The sequence below is a fragment of the Achroia grisella genome, unplaced genomic scaffold, assembly GCF_030625045.1.
Source record: "Achroia grisella isolate CSIRO2021 unplaced genomic scaffold, CSIRO_AGI_Agris_v1 utg2183, whole genome shotgun sequence".
NCBI lineage: Eukaryota > Metazoa > Arthropoda > Insecta > Lepidoptera > Pyralidae > Achroia > Achroia grisella.
In genome coordinates, this window is record NW_026712719.1 from 1,257,575 (window position 1) to 1,283,532 (window position 25,958).

At 35.0% G+C, this 25,958-nt stretch overlaps 1 protein-coding gene across 1 annotated transcript in view; it reads right to left on the bottom strand.

Moving 5' to 3' along the window:
* LOC131842436 (cell adhesion molecule Dscam2-like) overlaps positions 1–25,958 on the bottom strand; it is a 253,192-nt gene that overhangs the window by 196,627 nt on the left and 30,607 nt on the right. Inside the window, exon 3 of the mRNA XM_059190968.1 lies at positions 5,917–6,088. Coding sequence (XP_059046951.1) covers positions 5,917–6,088 — 172 coding nt within the window. The remainder of the gene's footprint in view (positions 1–5,916; positions 6,089–25,958) is intronic.

Sequence of the window (25,958 nt, forward strand, 5' to 3'; positions counted from 1 at the left end):
AAAGAGGATTATTCAACTACCGACCTCCGTATTTATAGACCAAAGTCAGTGTAGTAGGTCAGTCTATAAATACTAGATGGCGCTATTTACAATATTCGTAATAATCTTTACATTGGGTACTTCATTAGTACTAAAAACAAACTACCTTCTTTTAATATATTTTTAAAGTATCGGATTTTTTTTACAATAATGATGTGAATTCTAACATAATACTGTAAAGTTTCATCAAAATCCAATATGCAGTTCTTGCGTAAAAGAGTAACAAACATCCATAATCATAAACTCTCCCATTTATAATATTAATAAAAAATAAAATGTTTCAAATAAAAAATACAATTCAAAAATTCTTGTATTTCAAAATTCAGAAATACAATTCTAAAAATTCGAAATTTTATCTTCGGACGTAGAATAAAAACACAATATATTTTATTCTGCCATAATCTTCCCGGATTCAATAAGCAATTTGTTTTTTAATTGGATCCCGTTTCCTATTAATTTGCTAATTAATTCGAGACGCCGCTATAATCTTGATTGTAAATGTTTACATTAAACCTGTCCAACGATAATTAATATTTCCTATTACACTTCTTTATACAAGGCTCCATTTTTTTGTTCATTTGTGGTTTTCGTTTCCTTTTTAGTAAGTTTTCCTTTTCGACAAATATATATATGTTAGGGAAAGTACTATGTATATATATAGGGAAAAATATGTGGAAGCATCTGTCTCGTACCTGTATGGTTCTGCGGATTTCTTGGGCTTCAGGGTCTCGAAGGTATCTTCGCTAGCTTTCCAGTTTCACAGTAGGTTTAACACAGTTCTAATTATTTTAATTCACAACACAATGCGCGCGCGCGTCATGGCCGGCGTACGGTCAGTTCAGTACTAGGTAAAGGAGGGGAAGGGAACGCGCGGGAACAGAAACTAACGGACTCTAATATAATAATCTGTGCTTACGATGGTACAGGGTAGATTTTGAACAATATATATGTACATTTATTTGAAGAGAATACGAGCTGAGTTTATTGTTAGTTCGTCTCATTTCGAAATCATTCCGAACTGACGGTAGATTTGACATATCATAAGAGTCTGTAATAGACCTACATGAATATACATTGAATTTGAATGGGATACTAGCTGACCCTGGTAATTTTTTCATATATTAAAATTAGTATATAGGGGTTGGTGGTAGAAGTATGGAAATTTAGGGTTGTATGTATTTTTAAATGCCACATTATAAAAAAATATAAAATTGTTGAAAATTAAAAATATTTTTTTTGGGTGAGCCACTCTTAACACTTACGGGTAGTACTCAGACCAAATATAAAATTTCATCAAAATCGGTCAAGCCGTTTCGGAGTAGTATAAACACGTAAATGTGACACGAGAATTTAATACTTAGATTATAATTATGATTTATTTGTAATGAAATTCTTTGTTGTATCGATTTAAACTTCAAGTAATTTATATTTTTACGTATCTGTGAATATGTTAAAGCACTTATTAAATACATCGGTGGCGAGTTTAGGGATCCGGCTCGAAGGACCATAACTCATTGTATTTGATCTTCTATTTAGAAAGCTGTCGGTCGCTGTATCCGGCTCGAAGGATCATAAGTCATTGTTTTTAATCTTCTATTCAGAAAGGCGGTATGAAGTGTAATTAAAATAGTTTTAGTTAATTTATTGAAAAAAATGTTTTTATAATTTTACGGGTCGAAAGAAAACACCCGGGCCGATACAAACAATCATACGCATGAGTACAAAATATTTGTGCCGTGCGAGGAATCGAACCCGCGACCATCGGACGTAAAGCGGTGTGCTAGACCGCTAGACCACCAAAGTCGTCACTTCTTGTTAATATGGTAAATGTTGTTAATATGAAGGAATGTTGCTCTTTGTATACATTATTACGTCTACCCTCACGACACGCAACAAAGCTAGGGTTACCAAGCCCAAATTGAAGAAACCAGGATTGAAAGTTAAAAAATCAGGACTATCCAGTTTAAAAACAGAACGCAGTGTTGCAATAGTTATATTAATATGTAGTAACATTCAAGTAATTAATATAATCAGGTTTTTAATAAAAAGTATTTTATAGAATTACTAGCTTTTACCCGCGGCTTCGCTTGCGTTAATTTAGGGGTGAAATTAATCAAAATTCTTTCTTAGGGGATGCCTACGTCATAGTAGCTTTATGCATGCAAAGTCTCAGCCCGATCGGTTTAAAATTGACAAAGTTTCATACAAACTTTCATCCCCTATTTTATCCTCTTGGGGGTAGAATTAATCAAAATCCTTTCTTAGCGGATACCTACGTCATAACATCTACCTGCATGCCAAATTTCAGCCCGATCCGTCCAGTGGTTTGGGCTGTACGTTGATAGATCACTATGTCAGTCAGTCACCTTTGAGTTATATATATTTAGATACTGTTGAAAATCAGTAGTAAGACGCTTGTATATTTTCAAAACCCAGGACGCTGCCAAATAACTATTCAGGACTTCCCAGGACACTTGGAAAACTAGGACATGTCCTGAGAAAACAGGACGGTTGGCAACTGTACACTAAGCCGGCTCACATAACATTGTTGACTTTACGGCTCGCACCGAACATTTGGGAATTACCATCGAATTATCATCTGTATTGTTCATGAAATAGAGGTTGTTTATTGCGACAGCCTATCGTACTTGTGGCATTTTGGTAATAGGTTATAAATATTTAATACCATTTACCGGAACGATGTTTCGTTTGTTGATTTCTTTTTAATTATTTTGAAATATATAATTATATTTGTTTATGATATAATGCAAATTTACATTACCATAAATAAATAAAGAAATATCCCTGGACAATTAACACAGCGCCATCTAGTTCCACGGTAAGTAGAGCTTGTGTTATTGGTACTAGACTGATATAAGCACTTTTGAATGGTCACATTTTTTTTATTCTACCACTCATTCGGAACGCAGAGTCATCACAATCACCTCTACAAATACTTATATATGTATATATTTTTTGTAAATCCCTACATAATATACATAGAAAACACCCAGACCGATGCAAAGAATCATACTCATGAATACAAATTGTATTGTATCGTGCGAGGAATCGAACCCGCGACCATAGGAAGTAAAGCGGTGTGCTAAACCGATATGTCACATCTACCGTCCGTTCGGAATGAGTTCGAGATGAGAAGAACTGACAAGAAACTCAGCTTAATGTCTGTTTTGTATAAAAATTGGAAAATCATTTCAAGTAAAGTCTACCGCATTATAGCGAATAGAATAGAATAGAAAATCTTTTAATCAGATAAACTTCATTTAACCACTTTTGAATAGTCATAACATTTTTTTTATCTACCGCTCATTCGGACGTCTCATCACAAGAAGAACGAGCAAGAAACTTGTGTGTTACTCTTTTAAATAATCCTTGTAAGTTTACATTTACAATTCGAAACGTGTGAACACATACTACCAACCAGCACTAATTTATTGGGGTCAAATATAAATACACAATAAGATTAAATCAGTCGTAGTGATAAGAGCAGACCCTACAAGCAGCACTCGTTCACGAGTATGACCCAGCCATCACTGAAACGAGCGCGATAGACAATTCTTTTTGTTTTATTTAAAAACAATAAACTTAAAATAATTTGTAACCATATAAATGCAGTGTTTTATAAATAGAAAGTTTGTACCATTGTTATTTTTGGGTCACGTTTATTTCGGAAGCACGGCGAGCCTTCCCGGGAATAGGATCGATACATCGGTGTATATTTAGATTCAGGACAACTACAAAACGACATTGTAACTACATTTGATATCAAGTAACAGTACACACTACAAATCCCAAAACAAGACAAAATAAAACCAAATTTGAATTTAAATTCATCTATGTTATTGTAAACATGTACATTTATTTGAAAAGAATACGAGCTGAGATTCTCGTCAGTTCTTCACATCTCGAAATCATTCCGGACTGACGGTAGATTTGACATATCATAAGAATCTGTAATAGACCTGCATAAACCTACCTAGGGGATAAATTAACGCGACCCAAGCCGCAGGCAAAAGCTAGTGGTAAATATTGCTGATCAATCAATTTCATGTATAACATCATATTTACTATACCAATATTTCGCAAATAAATTATTTCATTTCATGACATTCAATTTTGTAAAAAAATTACCTTTTGAGGGGATACTATAAAATAGGGTACGAAAGTTTTATATGGAAATTCGTCATTTTTGAAGATAGAACTACGAAACTTTTTTTTTTCTTTTTATATTTAGCCTTAAATATGTAAATATTTAATTATTTAAATATCCAAGAACTCTTTTCCACGCGGACGAAGTTGTGGGTTTATTAAAGATTCGTCTTGCCGTATCAAGGGCCCTAATATTTTCTCTCCCTAGTTAGTTTGTATGTCATTTTGAAGATCTAAGTATGATCGATGCAAGTTAACTATAAGTATATGCTTATGACACTACATTATTCAGAATTCGACAATAACTCCGTATATTTCCTTGCACACAAGTCACAGACCCGGGGCACTATTCCAAATACCTGATGCATATTTCATGTGGGCTGCCTCTGAATCTTTGCTCCGTATTACAGAGTATAATTTAAAGATAAGGCATTCCTATTGAAATTATATGAAAGGGATTTCATAGTACAGTTTTATCGCTACTTATATTGTAGGGGATATGGATTTCTTTAAGTTCGCTTGTTCGTTTGTAAAGAAAGAAAGAAAGAAAGAAAAATATTTTATTCAGTGCAATGTAAAAAATACAATATAAAGAATAAACTTTTTTTTTAAACGCACGCATTTTTCTTCTCAATAGAGGAAGTATGAAAGTAGCGCTGGTGTCGGAGAGATCGAAGAGTGACCTATCATGGTATGGGCATGTAATGCGTAGGAATGAAGATAATATTTTAAGGAAAGTGTTACATATGAATGTGGATGGTTATAAGGGTAGAGGAAGGCCGAAAAAGAGATGGATGGACTGTGTGAAAGATGATATGATAAGGATGAGAGTAAAGAACGAGATGACTGCGAACAGGGATGAATGGAAGTGAAAAACATATTACGACGACCGCAAATAAATGGGATAAGGAACAAGCAGATGATGATGCACGCATTTGACTTGATATTGCAGGTGGTCATGGGCGGCGGTAATGACTTACCATCAGGTGAGCCGCAAGCACATTTGTCTCGTGTGGTATAGAAATGAATAAATCTCGTGATAGACAAAAATTTACAATACTAAAATTCATTAACATTATCACTTAATACTTGGCAAAAAATTATAACAATCTATTCGCAGACTTACAGAGTATAAATATAAAATTTCTAGACTAGATGGCGCTGTGTTAATTATCCAGGATTATTTATTTATATCTGTCGAATTTAACATAATTAAAAACGCTTGGCTAAAAATTAACCATCGAGGCTAGACGGCCTCATAATAATATATATATGTATATAACGAGGGTAGTTCCTCTACTTGGGATACCTCGTCATCAGAACCCATGTTGGGCATGGTGTAGGCAAGAAATAATAGTCTTGATTTAAAGTGTAATCGTCTATTAACTCACTCCCGATAACAAAATAATAAATTCAACAACGATCAGCCAGATGCAAACGGATTAGTCAGGGAAACGCGGCAAGTTCGGTACAGAGTGAAGAACAACCTCTCGCGCTCGCCCCCAATTCAAAAGTGCCGTTTCGTAATAGCCGTTAAAACTGCTTTACCCTGTACCGACCTCACCCAAGCAAACCGCTTGACGTTTCCAACAACGATTATAGATGGCGCTAGTCTAGTAGAAACTAATCAATTGAGCCTCTTTGTTGATTCTGCGACATATATATAAGTATAATATCGACGGCTGGAGATAAAGGTATGCTACCACTAACCTTAGGCCAGGTACATCGTCCAGTTGGGCCCCATCAGGCTGCTGCCAGGCCAGCTGCGGCGCTGGGAACCCGTGAGCGGCGCACGACACTCGCGCGCCCGTACTGTTGGAGAACACCAGCCGCGGTGGAGGCTCCATCAGGAACACCGGCCCATGCTCCTGACCCTCGCCACCTGGTCGTCACATGAATATATTAATATCTCCTGGACTTTTCGCAGGCTCTGATTAAACAAACGTAATCATACATGTATTGTACATATAAATCTTCCACATAGTGTGTATTGTGAAAACTGCATTAAAATCCGTTGCATAGATTAAAGAGTCTAACCGAACAGATAGCGGAAGCAATTTCATTTTATACTATACTACCTGTGACCGCGACTTCGTCCGCGTGAAATAATGACCTTGGCCAAAAAACATTTAATAATCTAACCCAAAAAAGCTAAAGAAAAAAGTTTCATCGTTCTAGCTACAAAAATGACGAATTTTCATACAAAGTTTCATCCCCTATTTTATTTAAGGGTAAAATTTTTACACACTTTGAATGTTATGTTTACTTATATTTAATCAACAGCTTAAAAAATAATTTCCAAGCTTCTAAAAATGACGATACTTCCATACAATATTTCATCTTCTCTTTCAACCCCATACAACCTTTTTTTCGTTTCAAGAAGCAGTCTATGTCCTTTCACAAGATTTATACTATCTGTTTACCAAATTTCATTTATAATGAAAACAGAAAATAAAATCACGTAAAAGGAAAGAAAAATAGAAAGAATAATAACAAAAAACAATTTTAGCCAACCACTAAGCCCAATATTGCTTAGTTTGGGACTAGATGGCGTTGAATTTATCAAAATCCTTTCTTAGCGGATGCCTACGTCATAACATCTACCTGCATGCCAAATTTCAGCCCGATCCGTCTAGTGGTTTGGGCTGTGCGTTGATAGATCACTATGTCAGTCACCTTTGAGTTATATATATTTAGATTCCAGAGAGCATAGATATTATGATCACTACGTCAGTCAGTCAGTCACCTTTGAGTTATATATATTCAGATTCCAGAGAGCATAGATATTATGATCACTACGTCAGTCAGTCAGTCACCTTTGAGTTATATATATTTAGATTCCAGAGAGCATTGATATTATGATAGATATCCTTCAACTGAAACTCAGCTTAAAATGATTCTTTCTTTTTGATTAGTCTATCTGTAAATATTTTACCTATTCTAGTCGTATCTTATTTTGAAGAACCAGTCAGAAATACAGTATCAATTATGTTGCAAACTCTTTGCACATTTTTATATATTTATTTTTCTATCAATTTTGAATGTATTTTCTTTTAGAATTGTCATATATTTTATTGTCACTTTTTGCCTACAAACGTTTGTACACATACTATCCTCATTATAAGTATTTACCATTTTCTATCCATTGTTTGATTTACATCACACATACAGTCCACTCATTCTATCACCTACAAATTATATAAAATTAAAAAATACCGTACTAGCTGTTTTGTGAGTATTTCTTCAGAAATACATATACCGAAAGATAGTCATTGCCATTATTGTCAATATTACCGTACTTTATTTGACGGCCTCGGTGGTCTAGCGGTTTAGCAAACCGTCCGATGGTCGCGGGTTCGATCCTCCGCACAAACATTTGTATTTATGAGTATGATTGTTTGTATCAGTCTGGATATTTATAACATGTATGTATTTACAAAAAAAAGATATATCTATAAATTTGTATTAGTTATCTAGTACCCATAACACAAGCTTTAGCTAGCTTAACTTGGGTCTAGATGGAGCTGTGTAATTGTCCTGAGATTATTATTATTTATAATTTCTTTTACAAAACAAATTTCTCAACGGAAACATACAAAAACATTATTCTACGATACCAACAGTCACAAAGACAATAATGTAATTTTCTTACAGCACTTCTCCTATTCTCGCAGGTATATTATTGTTTTTAATTCTAAAAGCGAATGGGGAACTGCGAGAATTATGAAAGAGCAAGTTTTACAAGCTCCTAATACTTTTATCTCTGCAGTCCTTTGTTCGGTTTTGCGACGATTCTTTGGAAAAAAAAATGTCACTGGAAGCGGGCGAGGCTTTTTCTCCCTTTGTGTGTTCGTACGTAAATGGCTCTCGATTTACAAAGGCTGGCCGAGGCGATTGTAACCGATTGGTAGGAAGAAAAACTAAATCCGCTTAAATAGGCAATATTAGTGTGGATGATATTTCTCTTATAAACCAATCTTTATGGTGTTTTTTTTATAACACAGGAGACAAACGAGCATGCAGCTCACCTGATGGTAAGTGATTACCGCCGCCCATGAGCACCCGCAACACCAGGGGAATTGCAAGTACGTTGTCGGCCTTTTAAAAAGGAATAAGCTCTTTTCTTGAAGGTTTCAATATCGTATCGGTTCGGAAATACCATTGCTGGAAGGTGATTCCACAATGTGGTTGTGCGAGGCAAAAAGTTTCTAGAAAACCGCACTGTGGAGGACCGCCATTCATCCAGATGATCAGGATGGTATTTCAGTTTCTGGCGGGTGGTACGGGGGTGAAACTCAGCAGCTGGTATTAATCCGAACAATTCCACAGAACACTCCCCGTGATAACTTAGTTATACAGATTATCTATACATATAAATACAACTGGAGTGTCTGTTTGTAATATTGAAATAACCTTTTTTTACCACATGCCTGTGAATATAAATACACCAAAATATTTTTTTTTTAATTTTTGTCCGTCTGTTTGTTCCGGCTATTTTCTGAAATGGCTTGACCGATTTTCTTAGCAGACTTTTCTTGGCAGGTAGCTAATGTAATAAGGAGTAACTTGGGCTACTTTTATTAAAAAAAAATCTTTAATTTTAGAAAGTTTTTAGACAGAGTGATTCAAGAGGTAGGTTTATATATATAATACATGTAGTGGTTAGAAGCTGGGGCGAATAGCTAGTATTTTATAAGTTTTTCATCGTAAAACGAGCTAAGTTGAGAATTGTATCAAAACCGAGCGTGCACTCGCGGGACAACATTGCACAAATCTTGAATAAGTTACCAACTTTACAAACTTGAGTTGCACAAGTCTGGACCCGTATAGTTTCTTAGTTGATATTTTAATATGTCAGTGAATTTGAAGTGTTTCTTCATCGTTGATACAAGAATAAGATAACTGTTACGGGTGAATGATAATGCTGTTGTGTGAGACGATGTGTATTACAGATTTTTTTTTATACTATTGTGGTGGCAATCGAGCATACGGCCAATCTGATGGTAAACGGTTACCGTAGCCTATGAACGCCTGAAATACTAGGGGACGTGCACAGATGATAATTGACAGACAATATGTACATAAAAATATTGATCTTATATACTAAATGACAATAGGAAAATGTAAGGTGAGGTGACACAGTTTAGACACAGCAGTGGTTAGTAGACAATATTGAATTTGTCTTACTAGACATTATTAAATGCAATTATTATTTTGATGTATCTAGGTGACTGTATCCCATAATAACGGTTCACAAAATCAGTTTTTTTTTATTTTTATTTTAGGTCTACAAAACTAGATGTCTTGCATAGTACATAACTTAATACACATTAAACAAACTATTTAAGTAACACATCCTTCTAGATGTAGATACAGCATGCATAACTTAATTTTTACGCGTACAAAATGACACTATACAATAATAATTTGCATTAATAGTGAATTATGTCATAAAGCTTTCTTGTATTTCAAGAAAATTACAAATTAGTGTCCGTTTATTATTACTGACTGATGCACCGAAAATATGCACCGAAGTTAAAATCAAATGAACTTGTTATAAAACAGATAAAATGTAGTTAACTCCAAACCTATACGTTTATATCATTTAATCTATGCACATAAATAATATTGGAGTGTCTGTTTGTAATATTGAAATAACCGTTTTTTACTACATGCATATGAATATAAATACGGTACATACACCAAAATAACATTTTTTACAATTTTTGTGTGTCTCTCTGTGTCTAATCTCTGAAATGGCTTGACCGATTTTGACGGGACTGTTCTTGGCAGGTAGCTAATGTAATAAGGAGTAACTTGGGCTATTTTTATTTTAGAAAAATAATTTTAAATTCCACGCGGACGAAGTCGCGGGTACAGCTAGTTATTAATATAGTAAATTACGTTTTGAAGCGAATAGTATTTTATGACTCCCTAACTGTTATATGTATTTTTTAAACAACATGTTATTGTTATTATCTGATTAAACAGAGATTAAGTGCGTAGCGGCTTCTATGTTGATTGTCGCATGCCTAATCCTTGTTGTTAATTAAATATAAGTAAATCATTGTTTATTTAAAAGAGCAACACACAATATCTTACACATTCTTCTTGTGATGAGTCTGTATTCCGAATGAGCGGTACAATAAAAAAACTTGACTATTCAAAAGTACTTATATTAAGTTTATTTGAATAAAGATTATTTCTATTTCTATTTCTATTTCTAACAGCAAGTTTAGTTTTTCGTATACATTGTGATCATAATTTTTGATATGACGATCTCCATTCTCGCTTTGAATGTCGAGTTATTCTTTCGGTTAGCTATTATGTAGTACTAAAAATCTACAGGAAAAATATACGCACCGACAAACACAATTTCAAAGGCAGTTAACAAAACTCGACCACAGCGCGTACTCAAAACAAAGTGCCAATGCACAATAGCGGCCGTTCCGTGTGGCCATCATAAATCAACGTGCTTTCACTTCTACAATTTCATTGGTCGTTTTTTATATGTGAACAAGCGTACTTGTATAGTTTTGGATGTGCTTTTGAAGGGTTTTAAAAAACATGGTATTTTTTTTCGGACTACTCTAGTATACTAGTATATATATACTTTCATAAATATGTATAATATAATATGTTAAACTACTACAATAATAAGGTTGTCATTGAAAGACTGGTACTCATTAAAAAGAATAAGGGCTGAGCTTCTAGTCAGTACCTCTTAGCTCTAAAGCACTCGGAACTAGAGGTTTTTTTTGACTACTCTAATGCTGTTGGCCGCAGCTGGCCTTTACAGCTTCACCGGACGATAAGGGGCGAGTGCAGATGGCACTCCAAACCCGCGGAAGGACTTATGGAGCGGCTGAAGGCCAACTCTCGCCTGACGGATACGACTTTAGTCTGAGGGCACCGGGGTTTGAACCTTGGCTCGGGCCGATCGGAAGGGATCGGGGCCGGGGATCGATCGGAGGGGGTTATTTTAAACATAACACAATATTTTTTTTTCAACTATTTGCAGGGATTTCATTTTATACAACAGAAAATGTAAAAAGCGTTATTTATTGTCAACAAGTGTGAAATTATCATAAATCCTTACTTCTTTACTTAATATTATAAATGCGAAAGTAACTCTGTCTGTCTCGCTTTCACGCTAAAACAACTGAACCGATTTAAATAAAATTTGGTACATAGATAGACAAAACCCTGAGAAAGGACATAGGGTACTTTTTAATGCTAAAAAGGGTTGTAAGGGGTTGAAAGGGGATATGTAAGGTTATATGTCGTTATTTTTAAAGCTAGAAGCTTGAAACTTATTTTCTAGACTGTTGATTTAATATAAATAAATATGACATTCAAAGATTGTAAAAATGCATTTTTATTTTTATTATTTAAATTAAAAGTAAATTAATAATAAATTAAAAAAATGTAATAATCCATGCATTTAACTATAAGTTAAATGATCAGATTTCATTCCATTTCGTAATTTTTTCGACTGTAAAGGAGAGAGCTCAAAGACGAATATAATGAGATGAGAACAGAAAAAAGAAGAGACAGTACGTTCGTAAATATTTTACTATTTAATCTATACATCTAAATAAAATTAGAGTGTCTGTTTGTAATATGACCTGTGTCTGTTGGATTGAAATAACCGTTTTTTACTGCATGCATATGAATATAAATACGGTATATACACCAAAATAACATTTTTTTACAATTTTTGTCTGTCTGTTTGTTCCGGCTAATCTCTGAAATGGCTGGACCGATTTTAACAAGACTTTTTTGGCAGACGGCTTATGCAATAAGGAGTAAATTAGGCTACTTTTATTTAGAAATTTTCATTTATTTTAAAAAAATTAAGTTAAATTCCACGCTCAGCTAGTAAATAAAATATGTATGTTATATTGACATATATAAAATAACTTTCGATACTAACAAAAGCCTACTGTAAAATAAGACACTATACTAAATAACTAGACCTGGCAGTCAGGACGACACCAAGTCATTTTTAAACTTTCTTCTTTAATATTTAATATATTTACGAGTACAATGCTCGATACCTCGGTGGACTAGCGGTTAACACACCGCCTTATCATCCCATGATCGCGACTTCGATTCCTCGCACGGCACAAACATTTGTATTCACGAGTATGATTGTTTGTATAGGTCTTGGTGTTTTCTATGTATAATATGTACGTATTTATGAAAAAACAAATATCTGTGTACTGATACATCAGTTATCTAGTACCCATAATACTAGCTTTAGCTAGCTCAAATTGGGTCTAGATGGCGCTGTGTGAATTGTCCTGAGATTATTATTATTATTTATATTATTAACGAGGTCTTAACACGAATAATTTATATCCATAATTGATACCAAATCTATAACTTGATCCTAACAAACCTAAAAATTTGTTTGTAAATACATACACGCCTAAAAATGTACCATACAACGCGAATTAAGCGAAAATGATACCACGTCTATGCGTTAATAAAGTCCATTTTTCTATAACCAGATATCATCATCCCGTAAACAGCATGTAGATTCTTGACGTCATTTATCATAGACCCTCAACGGCGAGCCCGATCCCGCAAACACCGACGTGAAATATCCAATGCGATGACACTCTTACTTGAGTGATATATAGCGCAAGAATATACGAATACATATGTGTTATGGGTATATAAATTACAGTATTGTAATAAAATTAAATGAAATGAGATGAGGTGAGATGAGATGAGATGAGATGAGATGAGGTGAGATGAGGTGAGATGAGGTGAGGTGAGGTGAGGTGAGATGAGGTGAGGTGAGGTGAGGTAAGGTGAGATGAGGTCAGGTGAGGTGAGGTGAGGTGAAATGAGATGAGGTGAGGTGAGGTGAGGTGAGTTGAGGTGAGGTGAGGTGAGGTGAGATGTAATTAAATTTTATTTCCGTAGTTAAATATTAGATAATATATTCAAGTAAAACAATTATTGGCAACTGTTTAATTGCCCCAATTTATGGACATGCAAATCTTTTAATATATTAAAATTAAATAAAACTTCATCTACCTCACATTTTCCACGTATTCGCTACATTTTTCATTGCTACTCCGCTCCTATTGGCCCTAGCGTGATGTTATGTAGATTATAGCTATTAACGCTAAATTGGCTATGTAACCGAATGATTTTTATCGGCCTCGATGGTCTAAAGGTTAACACACTTCCTTACTTCCGATAGTCGCTAGTTCGATTTCCCGCACGGCACAAACGTATTCATGAGTTTGGTTGTTTGTATCTTTCTCAGTATTTTCTATGTATAATATGTATGTATTAGTATCATGTATTTGTATCAGTAATCTAGTACACATAATACTAGCTTTAGCTAGCTTAAATTGGGTCTAGATGGCGCTGTGTGAATTGTCCTGAGATTATTATTATTATTTATATTATTAACGAGGTCTTAACACGAATAATTTATATCCATAATTAATACCAAATCTATAACTTGATCCTAACAAACCTAAAAATTTGTTTGTAAATACATACACGCCTAAAACTGTACCATAGAACGCGAATTAAGCGAAAATGATACCACGTCTATACATTAATAAAGTCCATTTTTCTATAACCAGATATCATCATCCCGTAAACAGCATGTAGATTCTTGACGTCATTTATCATGGACCCTCAGCGGTGAGCCGTTCCCGCAAACACCGACGTGAAATATCCAATACGATGACACCCTTACTTGAGTGATATATAGCGCAAGAATATACGAATACATATGTGTTATGGGTATATAAATTACAGTATTGGAATAAAATTAAATGAAATGAGATGAGGTGAGATGGGATGAGATGAGATGAGATAAGATGAGGTGAGATGAGGTGAGGTGAGATGAGGTGAGGTGAGGTGAGTTGAGGTGAGATGAGGTGAGATGAGGTGAGGTGAGGTGAGATGAGGTGAGGTGAGGTGAGGTGAGGTGAGATGTAATTAAATTTCAAATGCAAATTTTTTAATATATTAAAATTAAATAAAACTTCATCTGCCTCACATTTTCCCCGTATTCGCTACATTTTTCATTGCTACTCCGCTCCTATTGGCCCTAGCGTGATGTTATGTAGATTATAGCTATCAACGTTAAAATGGCTATGTAACCGAATGATTTTTATCGGCCTCGATGGTCTAAAGGTTAACACACCTCCTTACTTCCGATAGTCGCTGGTTCGATTTCCTGCACGGCACAAACGTATTCATGAGTTTGGTTGTTTGTATCTTTCTCAGTATTTTCTATGTATAATATGTATGTATTTACGAAAAAATCTATGTATTTGTATCAGTTATCTAGTACCAATAACACAAGCTTTAGCTAGCTTAACTTGGGTCTAGATGGCGCTGTGTGTATTGTCCTGAGATTATTATTATTATTATTATTTATCCGCTATTAGGTGTATAAATATATTATTTAGGTTATTTTTTTGTATAGGTATTTTAACCTAAATAATTATCACAGCGCCATATTATTATCTCCTCAGGATAGAGTGTATACTTTCCAAAGGAGATATTTCGTTTATGCATGAGTGGGCTACAACCACATAGGATGTGTAGTGGCATTTTCTCTTCAGCTTGGCAAATTCTGCAGATTTTTGTTGTAGCTTTTTATGGACTCCATTCTATATTTTATTATCATGTTAATATTTTCCTATTTCTCGTTAGAGTCGATAAACGTAGAAGCTTTTAAGCGTAAAACTCAGTGAGGCTTGTTACTACGTCGCGTCAAGCTTTGCACTTAATAATTATAATAAGAAAGTTCATATTTTAGCTGAGAAATCATGTATAACTATTAAGTTAATATTTAATAATGTACTTAGGTGGTAGAGTTTCATATGGTTCACTTGTTTACTTATGTATATAAGTTGCCGACCTCGGTGGTCTAGAGGTTTAACTCATCGCTTTCCTACCGACGGTCGCGGGTTAGATTTGTCGCGTAGTATGATTTTTAGTATCTATTTGACAACCTCTATGGTCCAGCGGTCTAGCACACCGCTTTACGTCCGATGGTCGCAGGTTCGATTCCTCGCACGGCACAAACATTTGTATTCATGAGTATGATTGTTTGTATCGGTCTGGGTGTTTTCAAATATCGTTGTATATGTATCAGTTATCTAGTACCCATAACACAAGCTTTAGCTCGATTAACTTGGGTCTAGATGGCGCTGTGTGAATTGTCCTGAGATTATTATTATTATTAAGTTAGTGAAATTGTGTGCTTCTTGGATGGATAATAATGAGCGGCTGAAATGTCTTACGTGATTTTTGATTTGATTTGATTTGATTTGAATAAGATGGTGTACTCTGGTCTCTCTCTAGGTAATTACCTATCGATTTGATAGGTAATTACCTAGAGAGAGACCAGAGTACATATAAATAAAATTGCAGTGTCTGTTTGTAATGTTGAAATAATCGTTGTTTACTACATGCATATAAATATAAATGCTGTACATACACCATAATAACATTTTTTACAATTTTTGTCCGTTTGTTTGTTGCGGCTAATCTCTGAAATGGCTGGATCGATTTCGACGGGACTTTTTTTGGCGGGTACCTGATGTAATAAGGAGTAACTTAGGTTAGTAGTTAAATAGTACAGTTAAATTCCACGCGGACGAAGTCTCAGGAACAGCTAGTCAAGAATAAATTCGAATCAAAACAATGTTTTTTTAAAAAAAAAAAAACGGTTATTTTAATATAACAAATAGACAGTCTAATTTTATTTATATGTATAGATGGTCGTTTTTGACCACTGGGCGAGAACATATAGTTATTATTATTTTGCTCGTACTAGTAGATACTCAAGCATAGATGCTCCAATCAAGTTATCAATTCAATATCGACAGCGGGTCGGCACAATCGAGTTGTACGTGTCACTAGAGTCTGCGAGATTCGATTTAACCCGACCCACCTCGTCTGAGACGCCATGCGACAGCGATATCACGCCAATTGACGTTTTTTTTTTATAACACAGGGGACAAACGAGCATGCGGCTCACCTGATGGTAAGTGATTACCGCCGCCCATGAGCACCCGCAACACCAGGGGAATTGCAAGTACGTTGTCGGCCTTTTAAAAAGGAATAAGGTCTTTTCTTGAAGGTTTCAATATCGTATCGGTTCGGAAATACCATTGCTGGAAGGTGATTCCACAATGTGGTTGTGCGGGGCAAAAAGTTTCTAGAAAACCGTACTGTGGAAGACCGCCATTCATCCAGATGATCAGGATGATAACGTACCAATCGTAATCGTCCAACTTGTAAGGTAACGTAACTCCAACAGTTTTTATGTCATCAGTCGAGTATAGGTGATGATTGTTTTTTATGATTTACCTTTAAGTTTATAACTCCTTACAAATATTATAAATGCGAAAGTAACTCTGTCTGTCCCGCTTTCACGCTAAAACTACTGTACCGATTTAAATGAAATTTGGTATACAGATAGTCTAGACCCTGAGAAAGGACATAGGGTACTTTTTAATGCGAGGGTTAATAAGGGGAGATGAAATATTCTGTAACTTTTATTATTTATTTTTAAATTTATAAATCCATACTAATAAATGCGAATGTAACTCTGTCTGTCCCGCTTTCACGCCAATACGACCTCGGTGGTCCAGAGGTTTACACCGCTTTTCGACCAATGGTCGCGGGTTTGATTCCTCGCACACGGCACAATAATTTGTATTCATGAGTATGATTGTTTGTATCGGTCTGGATGTCTTCTATGTATAATATGTATGTATTTACAAAAAAAAATATATATGTATATGTATCAGTTATCTAGTACCCATAACACAAGCTCTGCTTAACTTGGGTCTAGATGGTGCTGTGTGAATTGTCCTGAGAAAAAGAAATAAAAAAATAAAAAAAATATTACTGCACTGATTTAAATGAAATTTGGTATACAGATAGTCTAGATCCTGAGAAAGGACGTAGGGTACTTTTAATGTGAAGAAATGGTTGTAAGGGGTTGAAAGGGGTGATAAAATATTCTATGGAAGAATCGTCATTTTTAAACTTAGAATATTGAAATTTATTTTTTAAACTTTTGACTATCGATATGTACATTAAAAGTTTGTACAAATTTTACCCTTAAAGGGATAAAATATAATAGGGGATGAAATCGAAATTCCTCATTTGTCCTCTATTCCTTGCAAACGATGTCGCGGGCACAGCTAGTAGTATATATATTAGTTGCTAGCGGTACCTCGCGTAAAATTTTCGTGTCACAATGTCATTTACCGTATCCCTCCGAAACGGCTCGACCGATTTCTATGAAATTTTATATACATATTCAGTAGGTCTTAGAATCGGCTACTATTTATTTTTCGTACTCCTAAATGATAAGCGTTATCCACCCCTAACATTTTTTTTATTCATAAACGGCTAAAATGTCCTACATGAATAAATGATTTTTGAATTTGAATTTAATTATTGTTCAATTTTTTTAAATAATGTGACATTATAAATACATACAACTCTTAATTTCAATCCTTCTATCACCAACCCCCATTTTAATAGTGATTTTAAGAGTAACTAATTAAAAAACCACTATTATCTTTTGCACTGAGAATAACTATTTATCTTTCGTAGCCCTAAATGTCCACCCCTAATTTTATTTTTTATTTTTAATTTTTTTAAAAATATTGCATTAAAAATACCTACCAACCCTAAGTTTTAATTCTTCTATCAACCCCTATTTTTTAATAGTGATTTTAAGAGCAACAAATTAATAAATCACTATAAAATATTACCTTTTGCACTGAGAATAACTATTTATCTTTCATAGCCTTAAATGATAAGAGATGTCCACCCCTAATTTCAAAAAAAGGGTCAATTTTTTTTATAATGTGACATTAAAAATACATACAACAATAAATTTTAGTTCTTCTATCAACCCCTATTATTTAATAGTGATTTTAAGAGCAACTAAATAATACTACTATTAATAAATCACTATTACCTTTTGCACTGAGAATAACTAGCCTATCTTTCGTAGCCCTAAATGTCCACCCCTAATTTTTTTTTTGTTATATTTTTTTTAATAATGTGGCAGGATATACTTGCAAACTAATTACAACATTATTACTTATTAAAATACTTACAACCCTAAATTTCCATTCTTCTAACACCAACCCCTATCTTTAATAGTGATTTTAAGAGCAACTAATTAATAAATCACTATAAAATATTACCATTTGCACTGAGAATAATACTATTGTCCGTGTAAAATGTAAATTGTAAATTGTAAGACGAAACTATTGGTTATAATTTCACTAGTTACCCGTCTTCCATTATGTAAATTTTCACTTTGAGAGCTCTTGAAATTATTCAGTCAATAGCTTTATTATTTATTTTCCACCTAGAATAATTGTTTGTGATATTTTTTATAATCAACACTTAATAGTTTTTACATATATTTGTCAAGTTAGTGTTTTAAGAATAATAACGATTAGGTCTAAGAATAGAACAGAATGGAATAGAAAATCATTTATTCAAATAAACTTAATTTAAGCACTTTTAAATAGTCATAACAATTTTTTTTTATCACTCTATCTATTAAAAACCGATTCAAAATCCGTTAGTAGGTAGTTTTAAAAATGTAAGCATACATATGAACGGGCAGATAGCGACAGCGACTTTATTTATTTATTTATTTATTTATTTATTTATATACTCTTTATTGCACCAGGAAAAATTACATTAATAGAGTAATTAAAATAAAAGGGTACAAAAGGCGGCCTTATCGCTTATGTAATCTCTTCCAGGCAACCTTAGGGTAGAGGAGAAAGGGTAAAAGGTGGGAGGTGGCACTAGAATAGGAGAAAAAAAAACATAATAATAATAATGACAAATGAATAATAATGAATAACATAACATATTACATATATAAACAGTATACACCAATATTAATATTATATATATATATATATATAAATATATATATATACATACATACATACATACATAACAACATGCAATAAATAGATACAACACAACACAAAATAATGCAAGCAGCAAGTAACTGTGATACACGCATAGGAATAATACCTACTAGTAATATAACAATGGTGACGACAGAAAAGAAACATTATAAGGAAAGATAATGTGATTTGACCGAGTTCTTAAAGCTGGGTAGTGATCGTGAGCTACGTATGGAGGAAGGTAATGAGTTCCATAGTCGAACGGCATGTACCGAAAAGGATTTGGTGTAGAATGAGGATGTGTGGGAAGGGATTTTGAGACGGAGGTTTGTTGCACTGCGTAAGCCATGATGTTGTGCCTCACCGAGAAATAAGAATCTATCTTTGAGGTAGTTAGGAGTAGCAGGATTAAAGAGAACGGAGTAAAGAAGGGAAAGAATATGCCAGTCACGGCGAAGGCGTATAGGGAGCCACTTAAGCTGTGCACGATAATGTGAGACATGGTCATATTTGCAAAGTCCAAATATAAACCTGATACAAATATTTTGAAGACGCTCAAGTTTGTTTAATTGGTCTTCGGTGAGGTCTAGGTAGCAGGTGTCGGCGTAATCAAGGATAGGAAGAAGTAGGGTATGTGCAAGCGAAACTTTGGTATCGACTGGCAAGAAATTGCCTAGTCTCCTGAGTGAGCCTGCGGCAGCGAAAATCTTGCGACTCACTTCGGCGATCTGAACTGTCCAAGACAGCGTCCTGTCGAAGTGGATGCCCAGGTTCTTGACGCTATCACTGTACTCAATGAGTACTCCGTCCAACACTATTCGAGGAAGAGTGCTCCAATTGATTTTTGCTATATACCGAGGGCTGCCAATAACGATAGTCTGAGTTTTTGAAGCATTCAATGTTAGTCCAAAGTTTTTACACCAACTAGAAATGAGATCTAGATCTGCAGTAATTGTAAGGATGGCAGTGTCAATGTTATGTAATGGGGCTTGCGAATAGATTTGGAGGTCGTCTGCATAAAGGTGGTAGGAGGAATGAAGCTGCATAGTAATAGAATTAATAAAAAGCGCAAAAAGAAGCGGAGATAAGACGCCACCCTGAGGAACGCCGGCAGTAATTTGACACCATGAAGAGAAGCTGTTGTCAACTCGTATACGCTGCCGTCGTCCATACAGGTAACTTTGAAACCAGTCTGTTACCATTGGAGATATGTTAATTGAACGCATACGTGCCAGTAGGATATCGATATCGACGGTGTTAAACGCATTACTGAAATCCAGCAATGTAAGAACAGTCAGTTGCGAATTTTCCATTCCATATCGAATATCATCGGTGATTTTAAGCAGTGCGGTATTCGTACTATGACCAGCTCGGAAGCCAGATTGGAAAGGGTTTAAGAGATGATTTTTGGAAAGGAAGTTGTTCAGTTGGTCATGAACAAGTCGTTTAAGAACTTTGGACAGGAAAGGAAGTATAGAAATAGGACGGTAATCAGAGAACGAGGACGGCTTACATTTTTTGGGAAGGGGAATAATATTGGCATCTTTCCAAATGGAAGGGAAAACACTTGAGGATAACGAGTTGTTAAAAATTAAGGTAATTACTGGAAGGATAATGTCAAGGATGAGATGGATCATAGTACGACCAATACCATCAGTTCCCATAGCGTCGGAACCTATTGATAGCAAGCTCTTCTCAACATCACAAGTAGTAACCAGACGAAAATTAAAGGATGGAAAACTAGGGGTTAGTGCGGTAGAAAGAAGATTTAGTGTATTTCTTTTAATGTTGTTATCAAAAACAGTAGAAGTACAGAAGTGCCTATTAAGGCTGTCTATATCGACATTGAAAAATTTAGAATTAGAATCGTGATTTTTACCGACCCCAAGAGTTTTAAGAAATTTCCAGACCTTAGCCGGATCACTATTTTCTACAGATGAATGAATGTGGCGACGTTGCGCCTCTCTACACACCTTATTGCAGTAATTTCTAGCTTTTATGTACTGCTCTCGGTATTTGTCTGGATTGGATTTAAATTTTGCTTTAGCTTTGTTTTTCCTGCTCTGAATATCTTTTATTTCCTTAGTCAACCACGGTGCAGGTAGATGTTTCACTCGAACAGGTCGAACAGGAGCATGACGGTCGTATAGCTCAGTGACAATGTTATTAAATAGGTCTACCTGGTCATCCACAGAAGTAGCATTTCGAACCGAGTCCCAATCAGAGTCCAGGGCATCCCTGCGCAAGCAATCCAGGTCGATGGTACCAAAATTACGCTGCATGATGATTTTACGTCTAAATTTAGGAGTTCGGATTTGGAATGAAAGGAAAATAAGATCGTGAAATGAAAAAGCATCCGCAGTGTGTTGACCATGGCTTGCAACAAGACTAGGAGATGAGACAAGGATGAGATCCAACAGTGACGGTCTGCAACTAGGGAAGTAATGTGTAGCACGAAGCGGTAGGATAGTAAGATTACAAGCCTTAGCCACAGACCGCAGACAATCGGATCGATAGTCATTTTTGAGTAGGCAGGTGTTGAAGTCACCCATGACTATAGTATGCTCATAGGATGGTATCATCTTTTCCAAAAGGTTTTCTAATGGAGCGAAGTAATCTATTGAAGGAGAAGGGCTATAGAAAACACCTAAAAGAATTTTGGAATGGGAAAGGTTTACTTCAGTAAAGAGATATTCAGCTTCATTAGAGGGATTGGTAGTATTGGAATAGCAAATTATTTTGTAGGGAATGTGTGAACGGAGATACATAGCCACACCACCACCACCCTTGCCAACGCGGTCATTGCGAATGAGATTAAAGCCAGGCAGCGAGTAACAGGAAGAAGGAAGACAGGGTTTCAACCAAGATTCAGAGACGAGTATAGCTTGGATATTGGCAACATCGAACGACGCTAGCATGTCTGGGAAGTGAGCTGGAATGCTCTGTGCATTGATGTGCACAACATTAAAATTTTTGGGTACGTTATCGAAGTCGGTATGTAAAATTTCGTCTAAGGGTGTGGGTATACTATAAAAACTAGTGTCTGTAGAAGAGGATGAGGAGACAGAGTGAAAGCTTACATTATGCATGTCGTACATTATTGTATACAGCTATATCTAAATATAGAATAATAATAATAATAATAAATACTATATACTAAACTAAAATAATAAATATAACTAGAATTAAACAAGACATTGTCTCTACCCGCCAGTGGAATGGAAGACATGAATGCATTTTTTCGTTTAAGACATTCATAACTGAAAACAATAAGACTAAATTTTCAACATAAATCGGAAATCAAATGATATCACAAAAAAAAAAAAAAAGTAATGGTAATAACACATACAAGTATCCATGACAAGTAATAAACGAAAAGAGAAATATATATATATATACATAGTGGAATAATCATGTGTAACAACCTCTATTTAACCTTTAAATAATTACAAATCGGATATTCAAATATTTTACAAAAAAAAAAAAAAAGTTAAAGAAGCTATCAAAGACAATTATAATATAAAAAAAAAAAAAAAAGATATTGATATATAACATTCTCCATCTACGTTTTCAATGATCAAATATGACATCTGTCACTTGTCACTTTACAAAAGTCAATTTGTCATGTGTCAACACGACAACCACAAAATCAATACGAACTATTATAATATATTATACTGATAACGAGAGACAAAATAATAATGAAAATAAAAAAAAAAACAAAACTGGATTGTGATTGTGAGGTTGGTTACATGTAAATAGTAAATATTAATATATCATTGGCTTTGTAACTACGAAAACTACCTACATTTTCAATATTAGAGTAATGAGCTGGATAAAGTTGTGACAACAAGCAGCGTCCCAGATAGACTATAATTATGATTACACACTTGTAAGGTGTAAATACAATTGGGTGACGTATTTTAGTGGAAGAAATGTATTAATTATATGTTGAGTACAATATACAAAAATCATTAGAGGAATAACACATTCTCACTTTCTGACGAAACGTTTGGCGCGAGCCGCTACCCCAGCGGGAACCTTCGGTGCTGCAGAGCTCCCAGCTTCCTGCGCAACCGAAACTGCAGGCTGCGATACAGCCGAAACATTGTCAGATTGAGAGTTTATAATATTGTTTACTTCAGCAGTAGTAGTAACTTGGTGTTTAGCACCATCACTTCCAACAATAATCACAGAACCGTCGCGTGTCCAACACTTCTTGATGCCAAAGTGACGTCGCGCATTCATGAACGCATCATGTCTTCCTTTAGTCAGGAATTCGGAGAATGTGATTCCTGTACCTTTCAATGCAGTTTTAGCGAACCAAATTTTATTACGCAGAGCAAGATCAGTAAATTTCACCACAATAGGACGAGGCTTATCACCAGAAGAGCGGCCAAGTCTGTTACACCGACTAATGTTGACTTCTGAGAAATTGTGAATATTTAATTTCTCTGCTACGACCTTCACAGTATCCTGTGATGCGTTGCTTTCACTGGACTCCTGGACTCCATGAAATAATAGAATCTTCTTACGGCTACGCATCTCAAATTGGTCCATTTGACGATTTAGCAATTCCAACTGCTGCTGCAGATTACAGAAGGTGCTGGATACAAATGACTGAAATACTGCAAAGTCCGCTGCTAATGTAGTCACAGTGCTTGGTGTTGTGTTTATTTTCTGTAAGTCACTTTGAAAAACAGCCATCTTTGCATTCAATTGTTCCATCATGGATGAAAATGTGCTTTGTAATGCATCCATTATGATTTATAAAAAGGAGAGAATTATACTGGTAGGTAAAAACACACTATCTCTTCAAATTTAGCATAAATAAATTATGTAACTGTAAATATATTAATTAATTTAAATAATAAATACAGAGCTCTTATTTTAGTGTGTGTGTGTTTGACTTTGTGTTATACTATGTAATGATGTACTGCATTTTATTCTTTTTAGACATAATTTCAACAATCTTATTACGTGGCTGAACAAACTTGAAGAAGAATGAAGCTCTCTGCATAGATACGGGACATAAACCTCATATTCGTCACGTAGCATACCGCAATAATGTATGGAAATGAAGAGAAAGTAATATAGAATATTCCTGCTACCTTCAGGGCTATATATCCCATTGGTAGCAGCTGCGTAGATTAAAAAGAAACCTTATAACAACAAGTGAGAGTCCAATTTATCAAAAGATCATCAGAACTGTTCCGCCCGGTTCGCATGCAAAACGCATTAGCATATAAACAAGAAGTGTAGACAACAACTTTGTGTCTTTTACAGAGTCTTCCGGTTAATGAGATCTGTTTGGGAGCTCATTACGTTTTAATAAAGCGCGGGGTGCAATCAGGGTTGTCAACAGCACCAAAAATTTAAATATGTGCTACGAATTGATTAGACTTTTTGCTTTTGCATTTTAAATACCATATGTTGGTAGCCACTCTATTCTTCCAAATTTGAATTTAAAAATGAATCTGTACTATTGCAAACAGGTAACTTTTTTTTTAAATAACAACTGGCCTTGGCTCCTTACATCCTCTTGAATCACTCTATCTAGTAAAAAACTTTTCAAAATCCGTTGCGTAGTTTTAAAGATTTAAGCATACATAGGGACAGACAGCGACTGCGACTTTATGTTATACTATGTCATAATGATGAAGAATACGAGATAAGTTTCTTGTCAGTTCTTCTCATCTCGAAATCATTCCGAACTGACAGTAGATTTGACATACCATAAGAGTCTGTGATAGACCTACATGAATAAAGATATTTTGAATTTGAATTTGAATTTTGAGTTCATCATCTCTGTCGTACAATTTTAAGCACGAGATTACGACCGAGTTATTTGATGATTTTTCCACACATTCAAACTTTTGTAGTACTACAATTAATGTAATATTAGGTCGTAAATACTAACATATATTGATTATAATAATAATGTTTCTTTATTGGATTTAAAAAATATAATATTTTACAAAGAAGGGTAGTTTTTTTTTCTTTGTTACGCTCTTACTTTCCATAGACCCATGTCCATGCCCTTTTTCGTTTATTTTTAAAATCTTTTACTTTTTACCTTTCACCTTCTCCACGAAATTATTATTTTAAATATGTGTAGTGTAACGATTACAGCCACATTAGGAAATAATACTGTGTCGTGGCCGTAAATTATGAAATCTTATACTTATATTAGCAGTTTATATTTTTGAGTTTTGTCAGATGTTTGTAGCACCTGTAGCACTGTGACTTATATAGATCTATTGTGCTCGCCCATTTTCAAAGTTCGCTACCTAGACCCTGGTCAGGGACAAGAATTGAACGATATTCTTAGGAGCGATGGTTTTTATCTCTTCGGGAAAGAGTGTAAACTTTCCAGGAGATATTTCGTTTATGCATGAGTGGGCTACAACCACATAGGATGTGTAGTGGCGTTTCCTGTCCTCATTACAGGAGCCATGAGCACCACGCCGGGAGCAGCTCTAGACGCATTATTGGACTTGATGCCCCTTTATTTATACTGGAAAAGGCGAAAGCCAATATGCTCAGAATCAGTTCCCAAATGAGGATATCTTGGCATTCCCTGGCCATAAAAATTTATACAAGACTCGATAATGAGTGATCCTGTTCTGGGAATGTCTGAAGACAACATGGCACGAGAGACTACAGCATGGGGTTTTTCAAGAAGGGTATATTAAGGTTTCTTAAGGGTCGGCAACGCGCATGTGACACCCCTGTTGTTTCAGGCGTCCATAGGCTACGGTAACCGTTTACCATCAGATGGGCCGTATGCTTGTTTGC